This window comes from Pteropus vampyrus, unplaced genomic scaffold (assembly GCF_000151845.1).
Source record: "Pteropus vampyrus isolate Shadow unplaced genomic scaffold, Pvam_2.0 Scaffold347, whole genome shotgun sequence".
NCBI classification, from domain to species: domain Eukaryota; kingdom Metazoa; phylum Chordata; class Mammalia; order Chiroptera; family Pteropodidae; genus Pteropus; species Pteropus vampyrus.
Window position 1 is genome coordinate 1,031,684 of NW_011889128.1, and position 21,899 is coordinate 1,053,582.

A 21,899-nucleotide genomic window follows, 5' to 3' on the forward strand; every position below is an offset into this window, starting at 1 on the left:
AGCGCCCCCGCGTCCAGCTGCAGCCGCTCGGGCGTGGTCAGGCCCGCATGGCCCGGGGCCGGGGCGCTCAGGCCTGCCACCGGCAGCCATGGAGGCGAGAAGCCGGGGAGCCCGAAGGGGTCTCCTTGGTGCTGCACCTGCGGAGACAAGGCCATCAGTGGGGCTTCGAGAACTCCTCTCCTGGGGCTTCAGTTTCCTCATTTGCAAAGGATAAATTCCTCCTAACAGAGCTGCTGTGTTTGCGATAATATAAAACAAAAACCCCCCAAAAGTGGGCTTTACACCAGTGCCTTTGTTTCCTCATCTCTAAAATGGAGATAACACCACAATTAACTTCAATTTCATAAGGTAGTTATGAGCATGTTAAATGCTTAAGGCAGGTCCTGGCCCATTGGAAGTGCACAATAAATGTTAGCTCTTTTATTAAAGCTATCTTACACACTGAGGCGCAAATCCTGTCTCCACCATTTACTAGCTGTTCAGTTTCACATAAAACCATTTCCCTTCTTTGAGCCTCAGTCTTATCTATAAAATGGGAGAACAGCTCCCTGTCCTGCCTTCCTACCAGGGATCTCCTGAGAACCATATGATAGTGCAGGGACCAAGTCTGTTTCATTCCCTCCTCTCATACCCCGCCAACTGTCTGGCACACAGCAGGGGCTCCATAATTGTCATGTAAATGCATGAATGAAAATTAAAGGTGATTTGTAATTTATGAAATCACCATAACAATACTATTTAACCTTTGCTTACATCTTGCCTCTGGTTTAGGCATTATGTTTGCTGCTTTAAACACACTATTCCTAATCTTCCCAATAATGGGTGTGATGATGATGATGATTTTGTAAATGAGAATGTTGGGGCTGAAGAGGTACAGTGACTTGCCCTAGGTCATCCATCTAGGAAGGAGCAGATCTGGAATTTGAACCAAAGTTGGTAGGACTACAAAACTAGTTCTATTATCTCACTATTTATTGTCATTATTTTAATGTTATCATTCCTGCCCATGGTCACAGCAAGATGGCAGGCCTACAGTCTGTCTTAATTCAAAACTATACCCTCCCTTCACTACGCCAAAGTAACTTAGGGAAATATCTTCTTTCGTTGGCAGGGCCTTCTGCCCAACCAAAGATGGTGAAGGATCCCCCTCCTTTGTAAAAGTCCCCTCTTACGATGGAATTTTTGCCCCATATTGAAATCCTTTCTTGGTATCTCTGCATAGCACTGGTAGAAGAGTTCATAGCTCATATTGTTCAACTGCCTCCTTTTACAGCTGAGGAGACCAAGGCCTGTGGAGGTGAGGTGACAAGATTACATGGACCCTAAAACCTAGGTTTCCTGACTCTCAGACCAGAGTTCTCTTCACTCTCAGGTTGCCTCTGTCTTAAAGCGCCAAGGAAGGAGCCTCCAAGCTGAGGTGGATGGAGAGGCATTTGGGGCACAGAGATGTGTCCTCCAATGTGTGGCCAGGGGCAAGTTACCAAACACTTTTGGAGCACCAATTTCTGCAGCTGGAAAATTAGGTTGAGAAAATGGGTGGTCGAGAACCCCTGTGATCTGCACTTCCCCATTCCCTAGGCCCCTGGCACCCCCACATCCATCCCCACTCACATATTCCTGGAGCAGCTGCTCAGCATATTTTGTGAGGAGGCGGGCAAGGCTGTGTGTCTGATGGATCTTGGCCTCCAAGTGAGGAAGGGGTGAGATTGAGGAGTCAGCTTGGGGGTCTTCTAGTGGGAAAAGGGGGAGGAATGAGGGCAGCCCAACTCCCTACTCCTTGACCACTTCCTTCTGGCTGGTTCAGGTGGCTCTCCCTTCCTGAACCCAGAAGCTTGCTTGGCTCTGAATCCTCAGCTTTTAAGCCAGGCAGGCCGTGTCCTATTCCGGTCAAAAGGAAATGAGGCACCAGATTTGCCAAATGGTTGTGCTACCTATATGTGTTCTGTTCTCAAATCACTCTTGAAATCCTATTAAAGCCAAATTCAGGTACTGCCTCCTTAGTGCAGCTGCAGAATGGCCTCTCTTTTAAATTAACTTCTTCATTCTACTTAAGGCCATTTGTTCATATTTCCAACGCAGTTCTTTTAATGGCTTTTTTATCTGTGTGAGTTGGCCTCAGCTTGGGGGCCCTTCGAGGGTATGGCTCACATATCTCTGTACCTCAATGATTGTTGGTGGAATTCACCATCACTGAAGCAGAGAACTTCAAATCAGAATGCGCCTTTCATCCCATTTTACAGACTGGGAGACAGAATTTACATTCTCTCCCTAAAGGCCCTATTAGGCAAGGCGCTGGGCTGGGAGCCCGGCGGCATCAGTGAATCGGCGACCAGCCTTACCTAGTACAAACTAGAGGGTGGCGCCCTGGGTGGACTACGTTTCCCAAGACGCCCAGCGCAGCGCCCAGGGCATGCTGGGGAATGGAGTCGTGGCCCGGCAACTACCGCCCCGCCCCCTGCCTGAGTTTCCCACCGCCTATCCTTATCCTTAGCCTTGACTTTCCTCCCCTGCTGTCACTCACTATTTCCTGTGACCCAAAGACTTCCTTCCCTAATTCTAATTCTCCCCCTGGCCCCCAGTTCTGAGTATTTCCCAGTACTCAAAGAGGAGCCTAGAGTCAAGCCCCAGCCACGACCCCAGTCTTCCCTCAGGGTGTACTAGAACCGGTGATCTAATATCTGAGCCCACGTCCCTGAAGGCACAGCCCCAGACCTCCTCTAAACTCTAGCTCTAGCGCCTTACCGCAGCTCACCCACAGATCACCGCTTGTTACCTGGCACTGGGGCCCTGCTTTCCTTCGCTCAGCCCGCTCCCTTCCCGGACCCAGGGGTGGCAGTGACCCAGATCCCAGCTTCCAGCCCTTCTGACCCCTGTTCCCCTTGGGCACTCGGCATATGCCCTTCAGCCCCTTACCCAGACTTCCCTCCCTCTGGCTCATGCTGGCCCCTGGTTGATCCCGGTTACCTCCACGCCCCCCTTCCGAAGGGGAGTCGGGGGTAAGGGTAGGGGCGTGGCTGGGGCGCAGCCAATCAGGGCTCAGACCCCAAACAACCCCCCAACCCCGCCCCAGGCAGGATTCCTTGTCCCTGAGCTCAGCTCCATGCCTGCGCCGCCTAATCCGGAAAGGGGCCTGAGGAGGGCAGCACTTTGTTCACAGAGTGGACTCGGGTCCTCAGTACTGGGGGCGACTGGACCTGGGAGGCAGCACTGCGTCCTCCCGGGAGGAGGAGGCTCAGGCTTTGATCTGGGGCAAGGCTTGGCGCGCGGAGAAGGCTTTCCGGAGAAAGCTAGGAAGATAGGAAAGGGCGGAGTTGGCAGGACTGGAAAGTGGTGCCCCTCCCTCTTGGCTGGGGAGAGCGGGGTGCGAGAGTGGCCATGATGAGGACTCTTAGGCTTGGGTCACACCTGCCCAGACATACACTTCCCGGCCTATCTTAGATACTTTGGGCTCTCTGTCTCATTGTCACATCTACTAGGAGGGTGACAGATACACCAGCTCACTTCACCTTACTAGGCTCAGTAAGAGAAACCCTCTGACATACCTGCTTCTACTGCATACAGACTTTCATTTTTTACACAGGAACAAGCTTCAGAGACAGGTACAGGGGGTCATACTCACACATCGACCCTACTAACCTGATGTAAACAAACGCTCACTCTGTCCGAGGCTCTGGGACTGAGATGATCCAGACTTGGTCTCTGTTCCTCTAAGGAGCTCACAGTATGATGGGGAGACTGTAGAAACAGCAGGTAATGGGGTTTGTGAGTGAAGGGACTGGGAAAGAGGCCTGTGTGTCTGTCTGTGAGGATATTGCCAGCATAAAGGGAGAAAGGGAGTACTGGCAGAGGGCACAGCAGGTGCAATGAAGCCGGACTGTTGACAGGGGCCACAGTTGTGTACTTATTAACAGTGAGTATTTATTGGGTATTTACTATGTGCGAGGCATTGTTCTAAGAGCTATATATTTGTTTAACTCACTCCCATGTTATAGTTAAGGAAATAGAGACAAGTGCTTATCCAGGGTCATCCGACAAGCAGAGCTGGGATTTTACCCCAGCAGTTTGGCTCCAGAAATGCTGTCATAACCATCTTCCTACACCTAAACCCCTGTGGACATAATCGCACCAAAACACACAGACACAATAGTCACACCCTTGAAACACGCACACATAGCAACACAAATTTAGACATATCATATCTTCTGGCAAACACAGCTTCAAATAAAATCAACCAAGACATGCTCATTTGAAGTAAACTTTTACTTGAAGTGTAATATACATAGGTACAAAAGTACAGCTCCATGAATTTTTAGAGTAAATATGAGCAATGAACCACCACCAGATTAACAACAGAACGTGATGAGTTTCCAGAGCCCCTTCTTAGCCCCTCAAGGGTGACCACTATCCTGACTTCTCACACCATAAATTAGTTTTGTATGTTTGGAACTTCATAGAAACGAATCATATAGTGTATACTGTTGTACCTGACTTCTTTCATGAGACTTGTCTCCCTTGTTAGATGTAGCCAGACATCATTCCCCTTGCTGTGTCCAAGGCGTGAATAGGGTATAACTTCTTTTCCACTCTCCTTTGATGGTTGTTTCCAGTTTGGGGGCTATTTTTAAATAGTGCTATGAACATTCCAGTACATGTCTCTTGGCGCTCATACCTACGCATTTCTGTTGAGTGTTGCTGACCTAGGAACAGAACTGCTTTACCTTAGGGTTGGGGTGTATGCTGGGCTTTATCAGAAAACGGCGTTTCCCAAAGTGTCTCTACCAATTTACTCTCCCCCAGAAATATGAGAGGTCCAAGTTACTTCACTTCTTCGCCTACCCTTGGTATGGTCAATCATTCTCATTTTAGCCATCCTGGTGGGTGGAGACCCACTCATATGCAGTGTCTAGCACGTACTTGACACTTGGTTAATTGTTGAATGAACGCCTGCGGGAATAGTTGGACAGTGTAGAACGAGATAGCCTGGCGAGGGTGGAGAGACGCACGCACACACGCAGCGTTTCAGGGACGCTCACGCGCAGCGGACGCACACCAGGACACAGGCCCTCTCGCGCCCCTGGCGCCCACGTGGTCTGAACGCAACCTTCAGCTCTGCCGCGCGCGTCCAGTCGCGGAGCTGCCCCCAACCTCCCTCTGGGCGGCGGGCAGGGGGCGCTGCGCGTCCCGGCGCCCCAAAGGGGCGGGCCGGGGCGGGGCCGGGGCGGCCGGCTTCCAGGCCTGGACTCAGGACATCCGCGCCGCCTGGCGGCTCCCGGGACGGGCCGGGGCGGGGCGCGGCGGCAGGAAGCGGGGAGGGGATTCGCGGAGGCGTTGGGGAGCGAGGGCGGGTGCGGCCAACTCCCAGAGGGACGGCAGGCCGAGAGAGCGGCGCCCAGGCCTGGCCCCGAGCCTGAGCCCGCCGGACCAGAGGCGGCCCAGCCGCGGGCTCGGCCTCAGCCCCAGCCCCGCCAGCATGGCCGGCCGGACCGTGCGGGCCGAGACCCGGAGCCGGGCCAAGGATGACATCAAGAAGGTGATGGCGACCATTGAGAAGGTCCGGAGATGGTGAGCGCGGTCCCGGGGCCAGGGGCGGGACAGGGCGGGGCCACTTCAAAGGCGTCTACCTTCCTTTCGCCAGCAGTAGCCTCAAGTGTTAGGCGTGCCCCACCCCCCCGCCCCAGCTTCACCCTGGGTCTACAGGGCTCTGTCCACCATCTCCTGGCTATACCCTGGGGTCTCCAAAGCGTGTTCTTCAACCATGCCCTCTCAGAGAAGACCATCCCCATTTATGCTCCGCCCTCTAAAGCTTTGACACTCTTCCCGCAAGTATGTGCAGATCCCCAGCCAGGCCCATAGCCCTGAGCCCCCTGTATATCCCAGGGGTTTGAGAGCCAGGACCCCAAGCCATACTCTCTCACTGGAGGCACCCCTCTGTATGCCCTGGGGTCTGCAGGGCTCTCTTTTCTCCTCTATGCCCCACTAATAAAACTGTCCCTTCCTTCGTGCACCACCCAGACCTCTGCAGGTATCCCCAGATGTGTCCAGCTGCTGGGGGGCTTTCTCTTCAGGCCCCTCTGACCCAGTCCTCCCACCCTCTCACAGGGAGAAGCGCTGGGTGACTGTGGGAGACACTTCCCTTCGTATCTTCAAGTGGGTGCCAGTGGTGGACCCCCAGGAGGAGGTGAGCAAGCTCCCCCACATCAGACCCTGCATCTGTGCAACCGCAGGCAACCTCCTTCCCGAGCAGGAGTCCACCTCCAGTCCCCACTCTTTCGACCTCGAATGCAGCAGCCCAGACAGGTGTTAACAAGTATGATAACTCCTCCCCTTCTCGCATTTTCCTGCTCCAGAACCTGAAGTTCAAGACCTAACCCAGTGTGCACCACCTGTGTCCCCTCATGCAGGGACTTTTGCTTCTCTGTCCCTCAGTTTACTTGTTTGTAGAGTTGGGGCTTTGCAAGTGGTAAGTAGAAAGCTGGCTCTGACCCTTATCCCTCTAACCCCCAGGAGCGACGGAGGGCAGGTGGCGGGACAGAGAGATCCCGAGGCCGGGAGCGGCGGGGTAGGGGTGCCAGTCCCCGAGGGGGTGGCCCTCTCATCCTGTTGGATCTCAATGGTATGTAGAGATCCTGAGACTAAGGGAGTGGGAGTCTGTGGGATTGAGGGAGGGTACTGAGGGCTTCAGACCCAATCCTCTCGACTTTTGTTCCCACAGATGAGAACAGTAACCAGAGTTTCCATTCGGAAGGCTCTCTGCAGAAGGGTACTGAGCCCAGCCCTAGCGGCACCCCCCAGCCCAGCCGCCCTACGTCACCTGCTGGACCACCAGAAGGGGTCCCAGAGGAAGCTCAGCCTCCAAGGCTGGGTGAGGAGAGAGGTAGGACCAGGTGCCTCCCAGGAGCCCTCCCCTCTGAGTCTTGTCTTCTCCAAAGTTGAAGCCATCAGCTTACCTCTTTACTGTATTACTGTAAGCGGGGCGGGGATTTGCTGAGGCGTTGGGGAGCGAAGGAGGGCGCGGCCAACTCCCGGAGGGACCGCAGGCGGAAAGAGTCGGCGCCCAGCCCTGGCGCAGAGCCTGAGCCCGCCGGACCGGAAGCGGCCCAGCCGCGGGCTCGGCTTCAGCGCCAGCCCCAGCCCCAGCCCCAGCCCACCACCATGGCTGGCCGGACCATGCGGGCCGAGACCCGGAGCCCCGCTTCTTCCTGTATTACTGCCTCAGGAGGCCTTCCTGACTCCTGTGGAAGGTCACTGCCCTACCTCTCGTGACTTCTTTCTTTGACTTATTCGGACCTGTAGATAACTTATCACTGTCAGGGATTTTCATGGAAATTTAATTTTTTACTACCTAAGTGTCTTTCTCCCCTTCTCCCACCTCATGTCAGCTTCCTGAATATTGGGCTTATAGTGATCTTGTTCACTACTGTATCTTCAGAGCACCATGGGACACATAGTAGGTGCTCAATAAATATTTGTTGAGGAATGAATAACAGTGATAATCCTGAGTCACTAATAATAAGTGATAATAACACTTATTGAGCTCTTACTGTGTACCAAGTACTCTTCTTAGCACTTTATACATGTTTTATCTCATTTAAACCCCACTACATCCTCTGAGGGTTATTATTACCATTTATAGATGAGAAACTGAAACACAGAGAGGTAAGTTGCCCAACAGCCAGTGAGCCAGTGTCTTGGGCGTGAGTCCTCCTCAGCTCCTCTTCCATATAGTCAATCCCCTGTCTGGTTAGTATCACCTCCCAGCATTGTCTCCCTCCCTCTCTCTCCCCATGCTCTGTCATCTGTCACCCTCACCTGGCTACAGCCTCCTCATAAGTCTCCTTTCCTCCTGTCACCTCCACACAGCTTCTACAGCAACCTTTTTCTAAAGTACAGGTTTGATGGGGTCATTTTCCTGCTCAAAGCTTTCAGTGGTTTCCTATGGCCTTCAGTTCCTCAGCTTGGCACTCATTGTTTCCTTTTGGGAACACCATGACTTGGGCCTATGGACTGTGTCTAGATCGTGCCGCATACTTATGTACCTTTACTAATATAAAAGCAAAAACGCATTTATTGAGTACTCACTATGTGCCAGACACTGTGCTAAGGGCTTTACTTGTATTAACTCACTTAATCTTCACAATAGTCTTATGTGGTAACTACTGTAATTATCCACATTTTACGATGGGGAAACTGAGGCCCAGAGAAATTAAGTACGTGCTCAAGGTCAGGATTTGAACCCAGACAGTCCAATCCCAGAATCTGTGCTTGCTAAGCATATGTTCCCTTTGCCTAAAATGTGCTCCACCTCCGCATTTGTCTACCTGGTCAAATCCTACTCGCCCATCGAGATCCTACCTAAAGGTCCTCCCTGTGTCTTCTTCCTGGGTTGCAGCCAGGTGCCCGGCTCCCTCCTTGGTGATCCCATAGCCTGGGGGCTTATGCGACTGGTGTTTGTTTCCCCCTGTCTATGCTGTGGCACAGAGCAGTTGCTCAGGGAATGTCTGTTAACTTGACGTTCCAGATTCCGGGGGCATAACTGCAGGTGGCACTGATGAACCCCCAATGCTGACCAAGGAGGAGCCTGTTCCAGAATTGCTGGAGGCTGAGGTGAGAGAGGCCAGAAGGCTGGACTCGGGTCTTGGAGGGAATGGGGGCTCTGAGGCAGCCAAAGGCTTGGGGGCTGCACTCCTGAAGTCCAGGTGGGAAACATAGACCACAGACACAGCTAAAGCTTAGAGCTGGGTTCTTGGAACTGAAAAAAAAGGGTGTTTTAGAAACAACGTCCTGTGGTCTGGAACGGGACTGATTTAAGACCATTAAAAGCCTGAAAAGATCATGATGCTCCTCCAAGTATTATTTTTTTAAATCCTAAAGTATACAATTAGCTTAAGAAAGTCCCCCACAGACTTCTGACTTTTCCCACAAGGACTACCTTGATGCATTTCCCAGAAATACCAAATGTCAACTTCTTTCCCCCAAACAGTGTATTGTTTCTGGTGCCCTACTTAATCTGCATTCTGGGTTCCTGGCTCTGATCTAGACTCCTGGGTCCGGGAGGGGAGTGGAGTGAAGGCTTTGGAGAAGGCAGAGGTTAGGAGGCTGCACTCGTGGGCTTGGGTGGAGCTCATGCCTGTCCGCCCTTCCTCTCCAGGCCCCTGAAGCTTACCCAGTCTTTGAGCCAGTGCCACCTGTCCCCGAGACAGCCCAGGGTGACACAGAGGACTCGGAGGGCGCCCCCCCACTCAAGCGCATCTGCCCAAATGTCCCCGACCCCTGAGAAGCCGGCCTGCCTGTCCTGTTGCCCCAAGGGCCCCTTTAACTTTTTACAAATAAAGACCCTTTTGTAATTTTGTGTCATGTCATTTCCCCGTCAGGGCTTGGGAGGGTCTTTGGAGACAGTTTTGTCTCATACTCCATTTCTCAGATGATGTCACCGAAGCTGTAAGAAGACCTTCCTGTAGTCACACCATGAGTCAGACATGGAATAGGGGCTTGAGCCAGGACCCTGCCTCCCCAACACTCCCTCCACTTTGCCCTGTTCTTACCTTTGACCCTTCCTGACCTTTAGCCTCCTTCTCTGGGAATCCCAGGACCCCTCTTTTTCCTGCTCAGCCCTCCCCTGCACCCAGCAATTACCAAAGCTCTAGGCCCATGATTCCTATTCATACCTAGGAAAACAGAGGCCCAGAGACACTCTCGGGCCTGGGATGACTTGACTGCTTTCCCGCTCTCAGAAAGCTAAAGCACCGTGCCTCCCTACCTCTGCTTAGCCATCCCTCTACTGGAAGCCCTACCCATTCTTCTGGTTGAGACTTACTTGTCCCCAGCTCAGTCACCACCTTCTCCAGGAAGCCTTCCCTGACTCTAGGCACTGTCAGTTTCCCCTCTTTGGGGCACTCACAAGCCCCAGTGCTTCTTTTCCTTTGTCTCGGCATTTATCAAGCTGTTTGGGATTGTTGGTTTGTATATCTGTCTTGTTCACTAGCCTGTGGGCTCCTGAGGGTAGAACTTGGTTCTCAGCCTTGCCTAGCACCATGCTGGATATAGAGCAGTCATAGAAACTGATGAATGAATGAATAAATGAATGGGCTGAGGCTATCTAGGAAGGCTTCTCTCAGGAGCTAGCATGTGAGCTGGGCTCTGAAACATGAACCTCAGTGTGGTAGATCTGAAGTCAAAAGTCCTGGTTCAAATTCTGGCTGTGTTATTAGCTTTGTGACTTTACTCGGGTCATTTTCCCTCTCTGAGCCTTAGTTTGTTCATCTGAGCAATGGGGACAAGAACTAGGCCTAATCTGCCCCAGTGGGAACCTTCAAATAATGTAAGGCACCTTCACTGTGCTTACAAGAGAGTCAAGGTCAGGTATATTAGCCCTATTTTTATTTTTAACAAAGGAAGAGACTGAGGTTCAAAGAGAACCAAATTGGAACTTTATAGAACTATTGAAAAATTTAAGAGTGTTTCATGATAGCAGCTGCAGTAGTAATAGTTGAGCCAGGGCTGGCTGGGGAAGCCAGATGTGCAGTGATGTGATGTATTCATTTTTTGTTGCTGCTGAAATAAAATACTGCAAATTTAGTGGCTTAAAATGACACAAATTCATTATCTTTCTGTCTGGAGGTCAGAAGTCCAAAATCAGTCTCACTGGGCTAACATCAAGTTGTCTGAAGGTCTGGTTTCTTCCATAGGCCTTGTAGGGGAGAATCTGTTTCCCTGCCTTTTTCAGTTTCTTCACTCTACATACATTCCTTGGCTTGTAGCTTCTCCTTCCATCTTCAAAACTAGCAGAGTAGCATCTTCTAAACTCTCGCTCTCTGCTTCCTTCGTCAAACATCTCTCTCTTGCCTCCCTTTTTTAAGGACCCTTGTGATTACATTGGGCCCACCTGGGTGATAATCTTCCCATCTCAAGATCCTTAATTTAGTCACATTTGCAAAATCTTGTTTGCCATGTCAAGTAACATAGTCCAGGTACTGGGGATTAGGGTGTGAACATTTTTGGAGGGTTATTATTCAGCCTCACTACTTGTAATAATTTCAGCCATTTTCTAGGTGTGTAGGTCATCTCATTATTCCCCTCAACCATCCCATGAGGTGATGAGAATGCTCTGTAAACTGTAAAGTGCCTTGTATGGGTTCGTAGTAGAGTATTATGGCCTAGAATTCAGTCTCTGGGTTTGAATCTCAGCATCTCACTCATTCACTGTGTTACCTTGAACCGGTGACTTAATCTGGCTGTGCCTCAGTTTTCTCATCTGTAAAATAAGTATAATAGTAACCAGCCTAATGAGACTTTTGTGAGGATTAAATGAGGCAATCCATGGAGAGTGAGTGGCTTAGCACATAGTAAATGCTCAATAAGTGGCAGTTGTTCTTCCTATTACCCATTTTACAGATGAGATTACTAGAATGTGGGCCAGAGACTGCCTGTCAGTGAGACTGGGGAGGAAGAGTCCATTTCTGAGTAGACTTGAAAGGCTAAAGCTTGAGTTTTCCTTTATTCCTGTCCATCTCCTGGTCCCAGGCCCCAGCATCTGTCCCCTAGCCCAGGCCTGTGCACCCTTCCCCCCAACTTATGACCTGATTTAAAAGCTACCTTTTCCATAACCCCACCCCCGATCATCACTTTGCCATGCCCATTCCCACCCACTCCCAATGTCCAAACTCTCTTTTTGGAAATTCTTCCACCCCTGGCTCTAGGGCCCTGGCCCCCACTGCTACCCCATTCTCTTCCACTCTGTCACTCTCTCCTCTTCCTGATCCCTTGAATATCTCTTGCCCTGGCTTAGCTCTTCTCTTCATGAACACGCTCCCTGACGGGTCCCATTGACTCCTTGAATGAATGGTTCCCAAGTCTCTGCCTCCAAGCCCTGCCTCCAGACTCAAAGAGCCAAATGCCTTCACATCTCCACTGTGATATCCCACAGACCCTCAGCCTCATCTTTCTCCTAACTTTTCCCCACTATCCCCTATACCCAAAATGGCCCCACAATCCTAGGAGTTGGTCAAGATGGGAGCACCCCAAAGTCAGTCAACGTCACATGTACCATCATGTCCTGTTAAGTCTCTGTCCTAAATAACCCTCCCCTCTGCCTCATTTCTCTAGGGCTGCACTGTTTTCTGGGTGCCTCCCTGTGGGTTTCCCTGTTTCGTTCTTGCTCATCCCCAGTCCATTCTCTACCCAGCAGCTGGGCAGTCTCAGAAACCTAAATCTGCCCATGATGCTGCCCTGGGTTAGAACCCTTTAGTTCTTATTACCTGCAAGACTGGAGCCCACACTCTGCCACTTCCACCCACCCCTGCACAGCTACTCTCTGAACTGCTTATAACCCCTCCCAAATGCACTCCACTGTTTCTCACCTCTAGGGCATTGCTCATTCAGTTTGCTCTGCTGGGAGGTTAAGTCACTTGTTCAAGGTAACACAGTGAATGAACGAGATACTGAGATTCAAATCCAAAGCCTGAATTCTAGGCCATAATACTCTACTACTAACCCATACAAGGCACTCTCATCTCCTCTTCATCTGGCAGATGCCTTCTTGTTTTTCAGACCTCTGCTTCCTGATGGGGTCTTCTCTCCTTTCCTGCCCCCTGCCCCATCCTTTGCCATTTTGTGGAGTGCTGGGTATTGCCTTGTGAGGGTCTGTGTTTGCTTCAGCACCGGACTTTGAGTTACACAAGGGCAGGGGAATTTCTTTATTCATAACAACATGTATTTATTGTGAGCTCTTTGCTGCTCGCTTTTCTAGGGATACAGTATAAACAAGATAGAAAAAATCCCTGCCTTCGTAGATCTTACTTTTGGTAAATTATATCATATGTAGGAAGTTATAACTACTTTTAAAAAACTTATAGCTACTTTAAAAATATAACCTTAAAAAAAAAAAAGGAAGATGGGGGAAAGAGTGGATTGTGATTTTAAATAGGGAGATCAGGGGAGGCTTACTGAGAGACATTTGAAGAAAAGCTTAAAGAAGGTAAGGGAGAGAGCCATGCATATCTGTGGGAAGAGCATTCCCAGCAGAGAGAACAGCCAGTGCAAAGGCCCTGAGGGGGAGCATGCCTGGAGGCTGGAGCAGAGGGAGGGTGGAAGGGAGTACAGCGAGAGATGAGGTCAGGTCAGGAAGGGCCTCACAGGCAAGGCAGGCACATAACCTGTCATTCAAACTTGGAGAATAAAAGAGAATGATGTCTTTATAATTATGCCCAGATAACAGGTGAAACCTGGATAACCAGAATATATGGTCATTGACCTGCATGGAGGCCATTGTGAGGACTTTGGCTTTTATTCTAGGGGAGAAGAAGAGCTATTGAAGGGGTCTGAGCAGAAGAGTGACATGATCAGACTTAGTTTTTTTTTTTCCCCCAAATACTTTATTATAAAAAGTTTTAAACATACAGCTAAGTTTGAAGAATTATACTCACCACCTGGATTCTATAACATTTTGCTGTATTTGCTTTATCACATATCCACATCCATCCATCAGTCTATCTTATTTTCTTGATACATTTCAGAATAAGTTGCAGACAATGGTATACTTCTCTCTAAACACTTCGGTATCCACAATATTGACTAGAATTCATTATTTATTTATGTTTGTTTTTATTTTCTCTTGAGGCAAAATATCCATACAGTGAAATGCAGAGGTGTCTACTATGAGTGGGTGAGTTTCAACAACTGCATACATGTGCATAAGCCCTTATCAAATACATCGCTACCCTCCCTGAAAGTTTCCTGTTGCCCCTTCCCAGCCCCGCTTCCCAGAGGCAACCATTATTCTGATTTGGGTTTCGATTAGGTTAACCTGCAGTAGAACTTCGTATGCGTGGAATTATACAGTATGTACTCTTTTGCATCTGTTTTCTTTCACTTAGCATAGTGTTTTTGAGAGTTGTCCATACTGTTTCTTGGGTCAGCAGTTCGTGACTTTCTGTTGCTGGGTTGTATTCCATAGACTTGGATTTGACTAGGATTGCTCTGTGAGGTGGACAAGAGATGTGTGTAAGTCCTCTCCCTGTTTCTAGCTCCTTGCACAAACCTGTCAAGCATGTGGCTCAGCACTGGGTGAGATGGGTGGCCTTTCCAAGGGACTTTTCTAGAATGTAGAGTCTGTGGCATCAATCCTCCAGAAAACTGGGGAGACAAGACTATATCAGGGACAGGATCTAGGGTGACCATGCATCTTGCTTTGGCCAGTACATTAAGTTCCATGTTCTGAGAAACCCCTCAGTTCTGGGCAAACTGGGATGGTTGGTCACCCTAGCAGTATCCAACCATTGCCCCTTCTTCACCCCGGACTATACTCCATTTCTCCTAAGGACTGATTTTCCTAAAACTCTAAGCTGGTCTGCTCCTCCCCTGCTCTAAAACTTCCCAAGGCTCCCCATCCCATTGCCTGGAAACCCAAAGGATATACAGGCATACCTCAGCGATATTGCAGGTTCTGTTCCAGACCATTATAATAAAGCAAGTATCACAATAAAGTGAGTGTTAATTGTTCTGCGGGTGGAGGGTCTTGCCTTCCATTTGTAAAAAAATGCAACACCTATGAAGTGCATTAAAGCAAGGTATGCCTGTGCTCAGCCTACAGCAGTGATTCTCAAACTTTGCTGCACATTGGAACCACTGGGGAATTCTGATGCCTGGCTTCTACCCCCATTTTCATTGGTCTGGGAGGTGACTTACTTGGGCATTGAGATTTTTAAAAGTTCCACACATGATGCGAATATGCAAAGTTTGAGCACCACTGGACTATGGATATGATTTCCTTGGCTTACATGGTGTTGAATATGCTGCCAACATTTAAAATCAAGTGATTTCATATAAAAGTCTGGATTCCCAGCTACCTTTGACAAAGCAGAAGGTCTGAAACGTTGTGGCTGCCTCCAAGTGTGGTAATCACTAGGGGGTGTAGAGCACTAGCTGCTCCTGGAGATGGAGTGTGTGTGCCCCAGCTGCCACAATTCCCACCATTCTTTAGTGTTTTACTCTTCTCATTTATGTTCATCTGCATGGCCTACAGGCTAATGTCTGAGCTCTGCAGCCAGACATTCGAGCGAGGCTTTCCAGGTGCAGGCCTCTGTTCACCTCTTCAGCCTCTTCACTATTTCAGTAGACTCATCTCCCTTCCTGCCCTCCAACCACATTGGCCTCATGGTTCCCTTTCACACTTGCCTTTGCCCATGCAGTTCTCCCACCAAACTCATCATGGCAGACAAGACACTGCTCAATTTGGACCCTGTCCATCTCTCTCGTCCCTCTCCTGAGCTCGCGAACATAAAACATACAGAACTTCAAACACACAAGTTGGCCAAGTTAGTTCCCATCTTAGCACTTGCTGGTGCCTTGCTTGGGAAACTATTCCTTTGCTTCCTCTTCATTCCTGGCTGATGCCTACTTATCTGTCAGGCCTTGGCTTAGATCTCACTTCTTTAGGAAGGTTCCCTGACCCTCAGACTAGGTCAGGTCCCCAGTTAGTCACCGTACTTCCTCTTTTGCTTGATATCTCACTTCTGCTCAAATAAGGTCACATTTGTTCATCTCTGTCCTCTTAGGGCCTAGTATAGTGCCTGTTAAATAATAGTTATTCGTTAATGATAAATGAAAGAACAAAAGCAAGCACACTTCTCTCCCTCTACTGGCAAAATGCTACTCTTTTTCTGGTTACATTCCTATTATAGCATTCAACTCTGTTCTCCAGGAGTCCCAAAACCTCCCTGAGCTCAGGTTCATCTCAGAGTGGGTCCAGTGGGTCCTCAAACCCATCCTGTGGTTGTTTTCCCAGTTTCAGGATGCATATTTTTAACAGGTATACTCAGCGACAGGCAGAATCTCCACATAAGTTGTCTGGGTCTCTGCACCATTGTGAAGGCAGCGCTGTGTCTAGTTGGTGACCCAGGGCCCCACACAGGGCAGAGCACAATAACTTACTTTTCACTCTTTTACATTTGTCTATTGATTTTCAGTTGGCAGTGGCTTTTCTGCTGGTCCCCTCCATTGTACCTCCAATCAGCTCTGGGAGGCAGCTGTGGTGTAGAGAAGGGTCAGGCCGCAGTATAGGAATAGAGGTTTCCCGGGTTCAACTGATGTATACCAACTGTGCGATCTTGGGTACATCACTGCCTCGTCTAGATCTGAATTGCCTCATCTGAAACATGGACCCAATAATCTTTTCCTCTCCTTTGCGGTCATCCATCTTTGAACCATGTAAGGAACAGCGTGAACCAGGTGCAGAGCCTGCACCTGAACAGCTGTATGTAAACTAAATTTTTGTAAAGTAATATTTCCAACCTTTAATTTTTAGACTCACCGGTAGCATCGCTGGCACGCTAGGAAACTTAGGAAATATAGTGCCAAAGAAAAGAAAGTTAAACTGTCTTGTAATCTGTTAATAACCCAACTTGAGATTTTAATGTACCTATTTTAAAATATTGTGAGACGTTTGGGATAAATGAAAGCAGCCTCAGATGGGGCATCTTGATTGGATTCAGTGGCTGTGTGACTTCAGTCGCCTTGTCTGTATGTAGAATGAGACCAAAGGGCCAAGCTCACCTCACAGCCTGTGTGAAGCTACGGGAAACAAAGGAGGGCAGCGCGCTGGAAACCGCCCAGCGCGAGGAGGGCGCGCCGCGGTGCGGTAAGGGTTAAGGGCACCGAGGGCCGGGGGCGGGCGTCCTAGAGAGGGTGCGGGCGGACTTCCGGCGCCGGACGCCCTCTCGCCAAAGGAGTGCAGGCTCCCGAGCTGCATTCTTTGGCGTGACCTGCGCGTCGGCCGGAGCGCTCGGTTAGCCCAGCGGGACGGCGCGCCGGAAGCTGCCTGGCTACGGCGCTGCCTGGCTACGGCCCTGCCTGCGCCGCGGCGGCTGTGAGGCGCATGTCGGCGAGGCTCCTGCCGACGTAGTCCCCGCCCCCCACACCCCAGTTCCGGACTAGCAGTCTGGATGGTGGGCAGCCTCTGAGCCCCTCTGGGCGTGAGTATCACAGGGCTGACTGAAGACAGTCGGTTTCTTCAAATTACTGGCACCTTGGAATTCTCAGTATCTCCATTTTACAGTCAAGGGAACTGGGACCCAGAATAGCTAAGGCATGCTTTCCTGCTAGCTTATCTAGTCCAGGCAGAGGCCTAATTCACAACCACATCCTTTGAGTTGTAGCGCGGCTGCTCCAGGAGTCTAAGGACATTTCTGATAAGAGCCACCATTGAGAGAGAACTATGTGTCATGAGCGGTACCTGTTTAACTCTTCTCACCCTTATTGCAAACTCCTGAAGCAGATGCTATTATCCACATTTTACAGGTAAGAAAGTGGACTCAGGGCGATTTTCTCCAGTCAGTGCTGGTCAGTGGCTGAGTAGGGAGGACTGTAAACCCAGGTTTGTCTGACTTGTCAGGCAGATCTGTTTTGGGGAATATTAGCTAACATTGAGTGCTTACCACTAAATCCTTTCACAAAAGGGCAAAAGCTTACCACTGGGAGATGATTGGGGTGGGACGTGTCACAAACCTAGCTCAGTTAAATAATAGTGGTTCTGGTTTAGATGTCTTTGCATTCCTTCATTTACCTCAAGTAGCAAGAATCATATTTAACATCGTTCTTTTTAGGAACAGCTTTATTGAGATATAACTCACTATACAGTTCACCCATTTAAATTGTATGATTCAGTGGCTCTTAGTGTATTCACAGAGTTGTGTAACTGTCACCACCGTCAATTTTAGAACATTTGCATCACCCTCAAAAGAAACCATACTTAATAGTCACTCCCCATCCAAACCTCCCACCTCCAGCTCTGAACTATCACTAATCTACTTTTTGTCTCTCTAGATTTGCCTATTCTAGACATTTCATATAAGGCCATGTGTGGGTTTTTGTGAACAAGATCATTTTTTTAAACAAAGCCCAGTCTCAAAAAAACAAAGAAAAAAGTTCAAAACAAAACAAAATCCAGTCTTTGAGCTCAGAGCTTTGGCCTGTAACCATAGGCAGTTCAAGTTGAATAGCATTGTTTTGATTTTGTTGCTATTCTAAGGTAAGCGATAGATATTTGTTTTTTAAGGTATTTCCTTTTTCAATAAATCATTTCCATTGAAAAGTGAGTTGATATTTTTAAAAGACACGATTAAGTATATAATAATAGAAGTGGGTGCGCAATATGCCCGAAGGTTGGGAAGATGGGATGCGAATGAAGTTTGGAAAACACTAGATTGATTTGAAGTTCTCCAGGACATAGTTTGAAAACCATCCTATTATTCCATTTCAGTCTCCTACAACTCCTGTGAGGAAGAGTATCATTTTACTGATGAAGAAACAGATGCAGAAAAGTACAGTAACATCCAGGGTTACTCAGCTAGTAATAGAACCTAGACTTAACCTAAGGTCTAATTCCAAAGCCTGGAAGTAAAACTGGGGCTAAGGAATGGGCTAGCAGGCTTGAGAGAAGGCTATAGCCACTAGACAAAAATGTGGGCACCAGGCTAGTTGTTTCAGGTACAAACTATTCAAATATTTCAATTAACGTAATTTGTGACTCTAAACAGAAATCCCATCTCAGTCACTGAAAGGGGCTTTCTTCCTCTCTTAAGGACATACTAGAATGCAGGAGGTGTTGCCTGGGTTTTTTGGGGGGTGTGTGTGTGCATGTGAATGCGCTTTCGTACATGGTATTGGTTCTTGGGAGAAGCTAATCTCTAGTTCATCTTGATTGCTGTTGGCATCATTGTCCAAGCCCATAGTAATCCCCTAAAGTCCATGGCTTCTGCCCTGTACCACAGGGGTCCCCAGCTCCCAGGCTATGATGGGTACCAGTCCGTGGCTTGTTAGGAACGGGGCCACACATCAGGAAGTGAGTGGAGGGCGATCAAGCAAATCTTCATAGGTATTTGCAGCCACTCCTCAGTGTTAGCATTGTCAACTCAGCTCTACCTCAGACTATCAGGCATTAGATTCTCATAGGAGCATTGGTGCCAAAAAGTTTGGGGACCGCTGCTGAACCACATGTGGGGCACCCGAATCTCTAGGATGGCTGAGACTCCTTGTATATAGGGTCCCATGTTTCCTGGAACATCAGGCAGTCACATGCTGTCAGGACTGGCTACTTTCCTGGAGCACAGTCACACGTGCACCAGTACTTCCTCTTTCCCCTTCCAGGCCAGGGGACTTTTCTATCTCCTGTCAACACCTTTCCCCTCAAGCCCTTTTTATCCGTTCCCTATGGGTTTTAATAGCACGTTAAAATCAGAGCCCATTTCCAACAAAACTAGTTTCCTTTTCCTCAATTGCAGAGAGAGCTTAATTTTTAAACCTTAACTTTAAAAAGTGTAGCATATAGAAGACATACAAAACAACCAAATCCTGCCATACTGTTAACAATTATTTAACTCAGTCCTCTTCTTTCATAGCTACGCAATTCAACTTGAACCTAAACTTGAAGTTAACCACACCTGTCTTCCTTAGGAGGCAGTTAGGGTCCACAGAGAGTCACAGCCCTAACTTCAACCTTGCTCTAAGAGTAATTTTGGACTACATAAAACAAAATAGCTAATATTGAGCCAGATGATATTCTAAGAGCTCTACATGCATGATTTCACAAAACCATTTCAACAACTATGAGGTAAGTTCTATTTTATGTCCAAGAAAATGGGGCCATAGAGAAGTTAGGTCATTTGTCCAAGTTCCCACAGTTAGCAGACAGTAGAAGCAGATTTGAATCCACATAGTCTGATTTCAGAGTGTGTACTCAAACACAAGCGTTCAGATGTGGATAATTTCTTTCAGCATTTACTGCAGATGGTAGCATTCTTATACATTGGCACCCTCCTGGAGCTATTTTTAGCTACTTGGGAAGCAGAATTGAGAACTCTCCTTCCCAAAGAGGAGTCTGAGCACCCTATGACCTGGATCTCCTGCTCAGGACACTTTTCTCTCTCCAACTCCTGCCTCTCTGGGCATGAATTAACGAACAGCTGTTCCCCTGACCCAGAACTGCCACCTTGAGTTACTGCTATGTGTCCACATTGGGCTAAGTATATTTACAGTTCCTCTGTTCTTTGCTACAACCCAGCAAGGAATCATCCCCATTTTACAGACAAGTAAACTGAGGTTTAGGAAGGTGGAGTGACTTTCTCAGGATCACACAGCTAGTGAATGGAACAGTAATTGGAATCCGGATGCCCATGCCTGAGTCCCCTGCTCTGTTAACTGCTTAGTGGCCTTCCAGAGTTGAGAGCCACATCAGTGAGTTCCTGGGAGATGATGACTGGCTGTGGTACCCAAGCAAGTATCATCTCTGGCTTCATTTTTTCATATGCAAAATCTCTTTTTCCCCCCTCAATTTTCCAATGAAGGTAGGCTTTTTAATTTCAATTTCAAAATTAAAGACGACTGTGAAGAAGGTACTCTTATAAAGAAAAGAATCTCATTGTTTTGGGGGGGGCGGGGCCACATGATCTGCTCTAATGAGACCTTTCCTGCCTAGGCTTCTAGAGCAGCAACTGGGCTGAAGGGCTTAGAGTTTGGGGAAAAGTAGATGGGGATCCTCGAGCCTACATGGGGAACAAGGACATGATGGCAACAATGGCTGCCAATTACTGGGTCTTCACAACACACCAGGCCCTGGGCTAAAGGCTGTGTATATGTGCGTATTACATAGTGCATACACATGCACGCATACACTAGAGGTCATGCTTTTATCTACTGCCCTACTCCTCTGAAGTTTTCTTAGAGGTTGCCTCATCCTACCTCCTGATTTAGAGGTGAGGAATCACATCTGTTCATTCCTCAACAGTCACAGAGATTCTGTTCCAGGCTGGGCCCATGCTGAGCTCTTAGAAAAGATGGCAAAGTCTAATTCAAGGTGTTAGTGATAGGAATTCCTAGGTAATGAGAATATAGTTATTTTTGCTTATCTGTGTTTCTTTCTACAATGCACATATACTGCTTTTATAATAAAAATCAGTTCCCTTCCCTCACAATATGCCTCTGCTTGTATGGTACTCTTTCTCCAACTTAACTGATTACATACCTCAAAACTCCCATGTTAGGAGGAATTCCAGTTTAAGAATTCAAGACCTTGTACTAGAGAGGTGTCCCCCTAATTCAAGTGGCAGCCACATCTGCCAGCCCTTTCTGAATAAAGGAACAAATGTCATAACACCCTACTTTCCTCCTCTCAAGTCCGTGATCAATACAGGGATTGGTATCTGAACCCAATTTTCCATTGCAGTGATTCAGAGGTCAGTACTAGGCCTGAGTATTTAGACAGGCACAGAGCAAATTTGATTGTCACAATTTCTGAGGATGCTACAGGCATGCAGTTAGTAGGGCTAGGGAATGTTGATCATCCTGCAATTTCCCAGGTATCCCACACAATAATTGTCCTGCCCAGAAAGCCAGTGGACTCCCATAGGCTGGCCTGATGGCCTCTGAGGTGTTTGAACCTGGAAATACTGCCTAACTGGGTCATGCATACCCAGCTGATCAGATCTAATCTCTTTAAGAAGTTTGAAAGCCAGACCCAGAAGTGAACTGAAATGGCAGGAGCCACAGGAGCCTGTCAGGAGTCTGGTGGGATCACTGTGCTAGGAGTGAATGTGCCACTTCTAAGGAATAAGGTTATTCCAGGGACCCCCTGACTTCCATGGGTCTCAAAGGCATAAACAATGTCCCAGGTGTCTGTTAGGCTCCACCATCAACACTAAGCAACTAGATGGGATATAGAAATCTATGAAAAATCCTATAAATGTTTTTCCTTTTACTGATAGTCATTGAATAGGCAATAAATGATATTTTAAATGCTTTAAAATGACTTCCTCTATTAATGAGTATTCTGTATATCCTTATGATCTTGAAATGTTTTAGGATTCATTTGCATGGGTTATTTTGGGACAGGTAAGATGCCCTCCAGGAAG

At 48.4% G+C, this 21,899-nt stretch overlaps 2 protein-coding genes across 4 annotated transcripts in view; one reads left to right on the forward strand and one right to left on the reverse strand.

Annotated features, from left to right (window-relative positions):
- Nucleotides 1–2,995, reverse strand: part of LOC105304593 (cardiotrophin-1) — a 3,930-nt gene extending 935 nt beyond the window's left edge. Inside the window, exons 1-3 of the mRNA XM_023522417.1 lie at nt 2,914–2,995; nt 1,612–1,730; nt 6–137 (exon numbers count right to left, since the gene is read on the reverse strand). Coding sequence (XP_023378185.1) covers nt 6–137; nt 1,612–1,730; nt 2,914–2,938 — 276 coding nt within the window. The 5' untranslated portion in view covers nt 2,939–2,995. The remainder of the gene's footprint in view (nt 1–5; nt 138–1,611; nt 1,731–2,913) is intronic.
- Nucleotides 2,996–5,141: 2,146 nt separating this feature from the next.
- BCL7C (BCL tumor suppressor 7C) overlaps nt 5,142–21,899 on the forward strand; it is a 47,703-nt gene continuing 30,945 nt past the window's right edge. Inside the window, exons 1-7 of one of the 3 annotated variants that reach the window (XR_002776899.1) lie at nt 5,142–5,562; nt 6,100–6,178; nt 6,505–6,613; nt 6,713–6,874; nt 8,519–8,604; nt 13,615–13,660; nt 16,524–17,292. Coding sequence is in view for 2 of the 3 variants with exons in the window: in XM_011378635.2 (XP_011376937.1) it covers nt 5,471–5,562; nt 6,100–6,178; nt 6,505–6,613; nt 6,713–6,874; nt 8,519–8,604; nt 9,149–9,274 (654 nt within the window). In the remaining variant the exon portion in view is untranslated. Of the gene's footprint in view, nt 5,563–6,099; nt 6,179–6,504; nt 6,614–6,712; nt 6,875–8,518; nt 8,605–9,148; nt 9,345–13,614; nt 13,661–16,523; nt 17,293–21,899 lie in introns of those variants that run through there. The other 2 variants (XM_023522425.1, XM_011378635.2) reach the window with 2 other exon arrangements.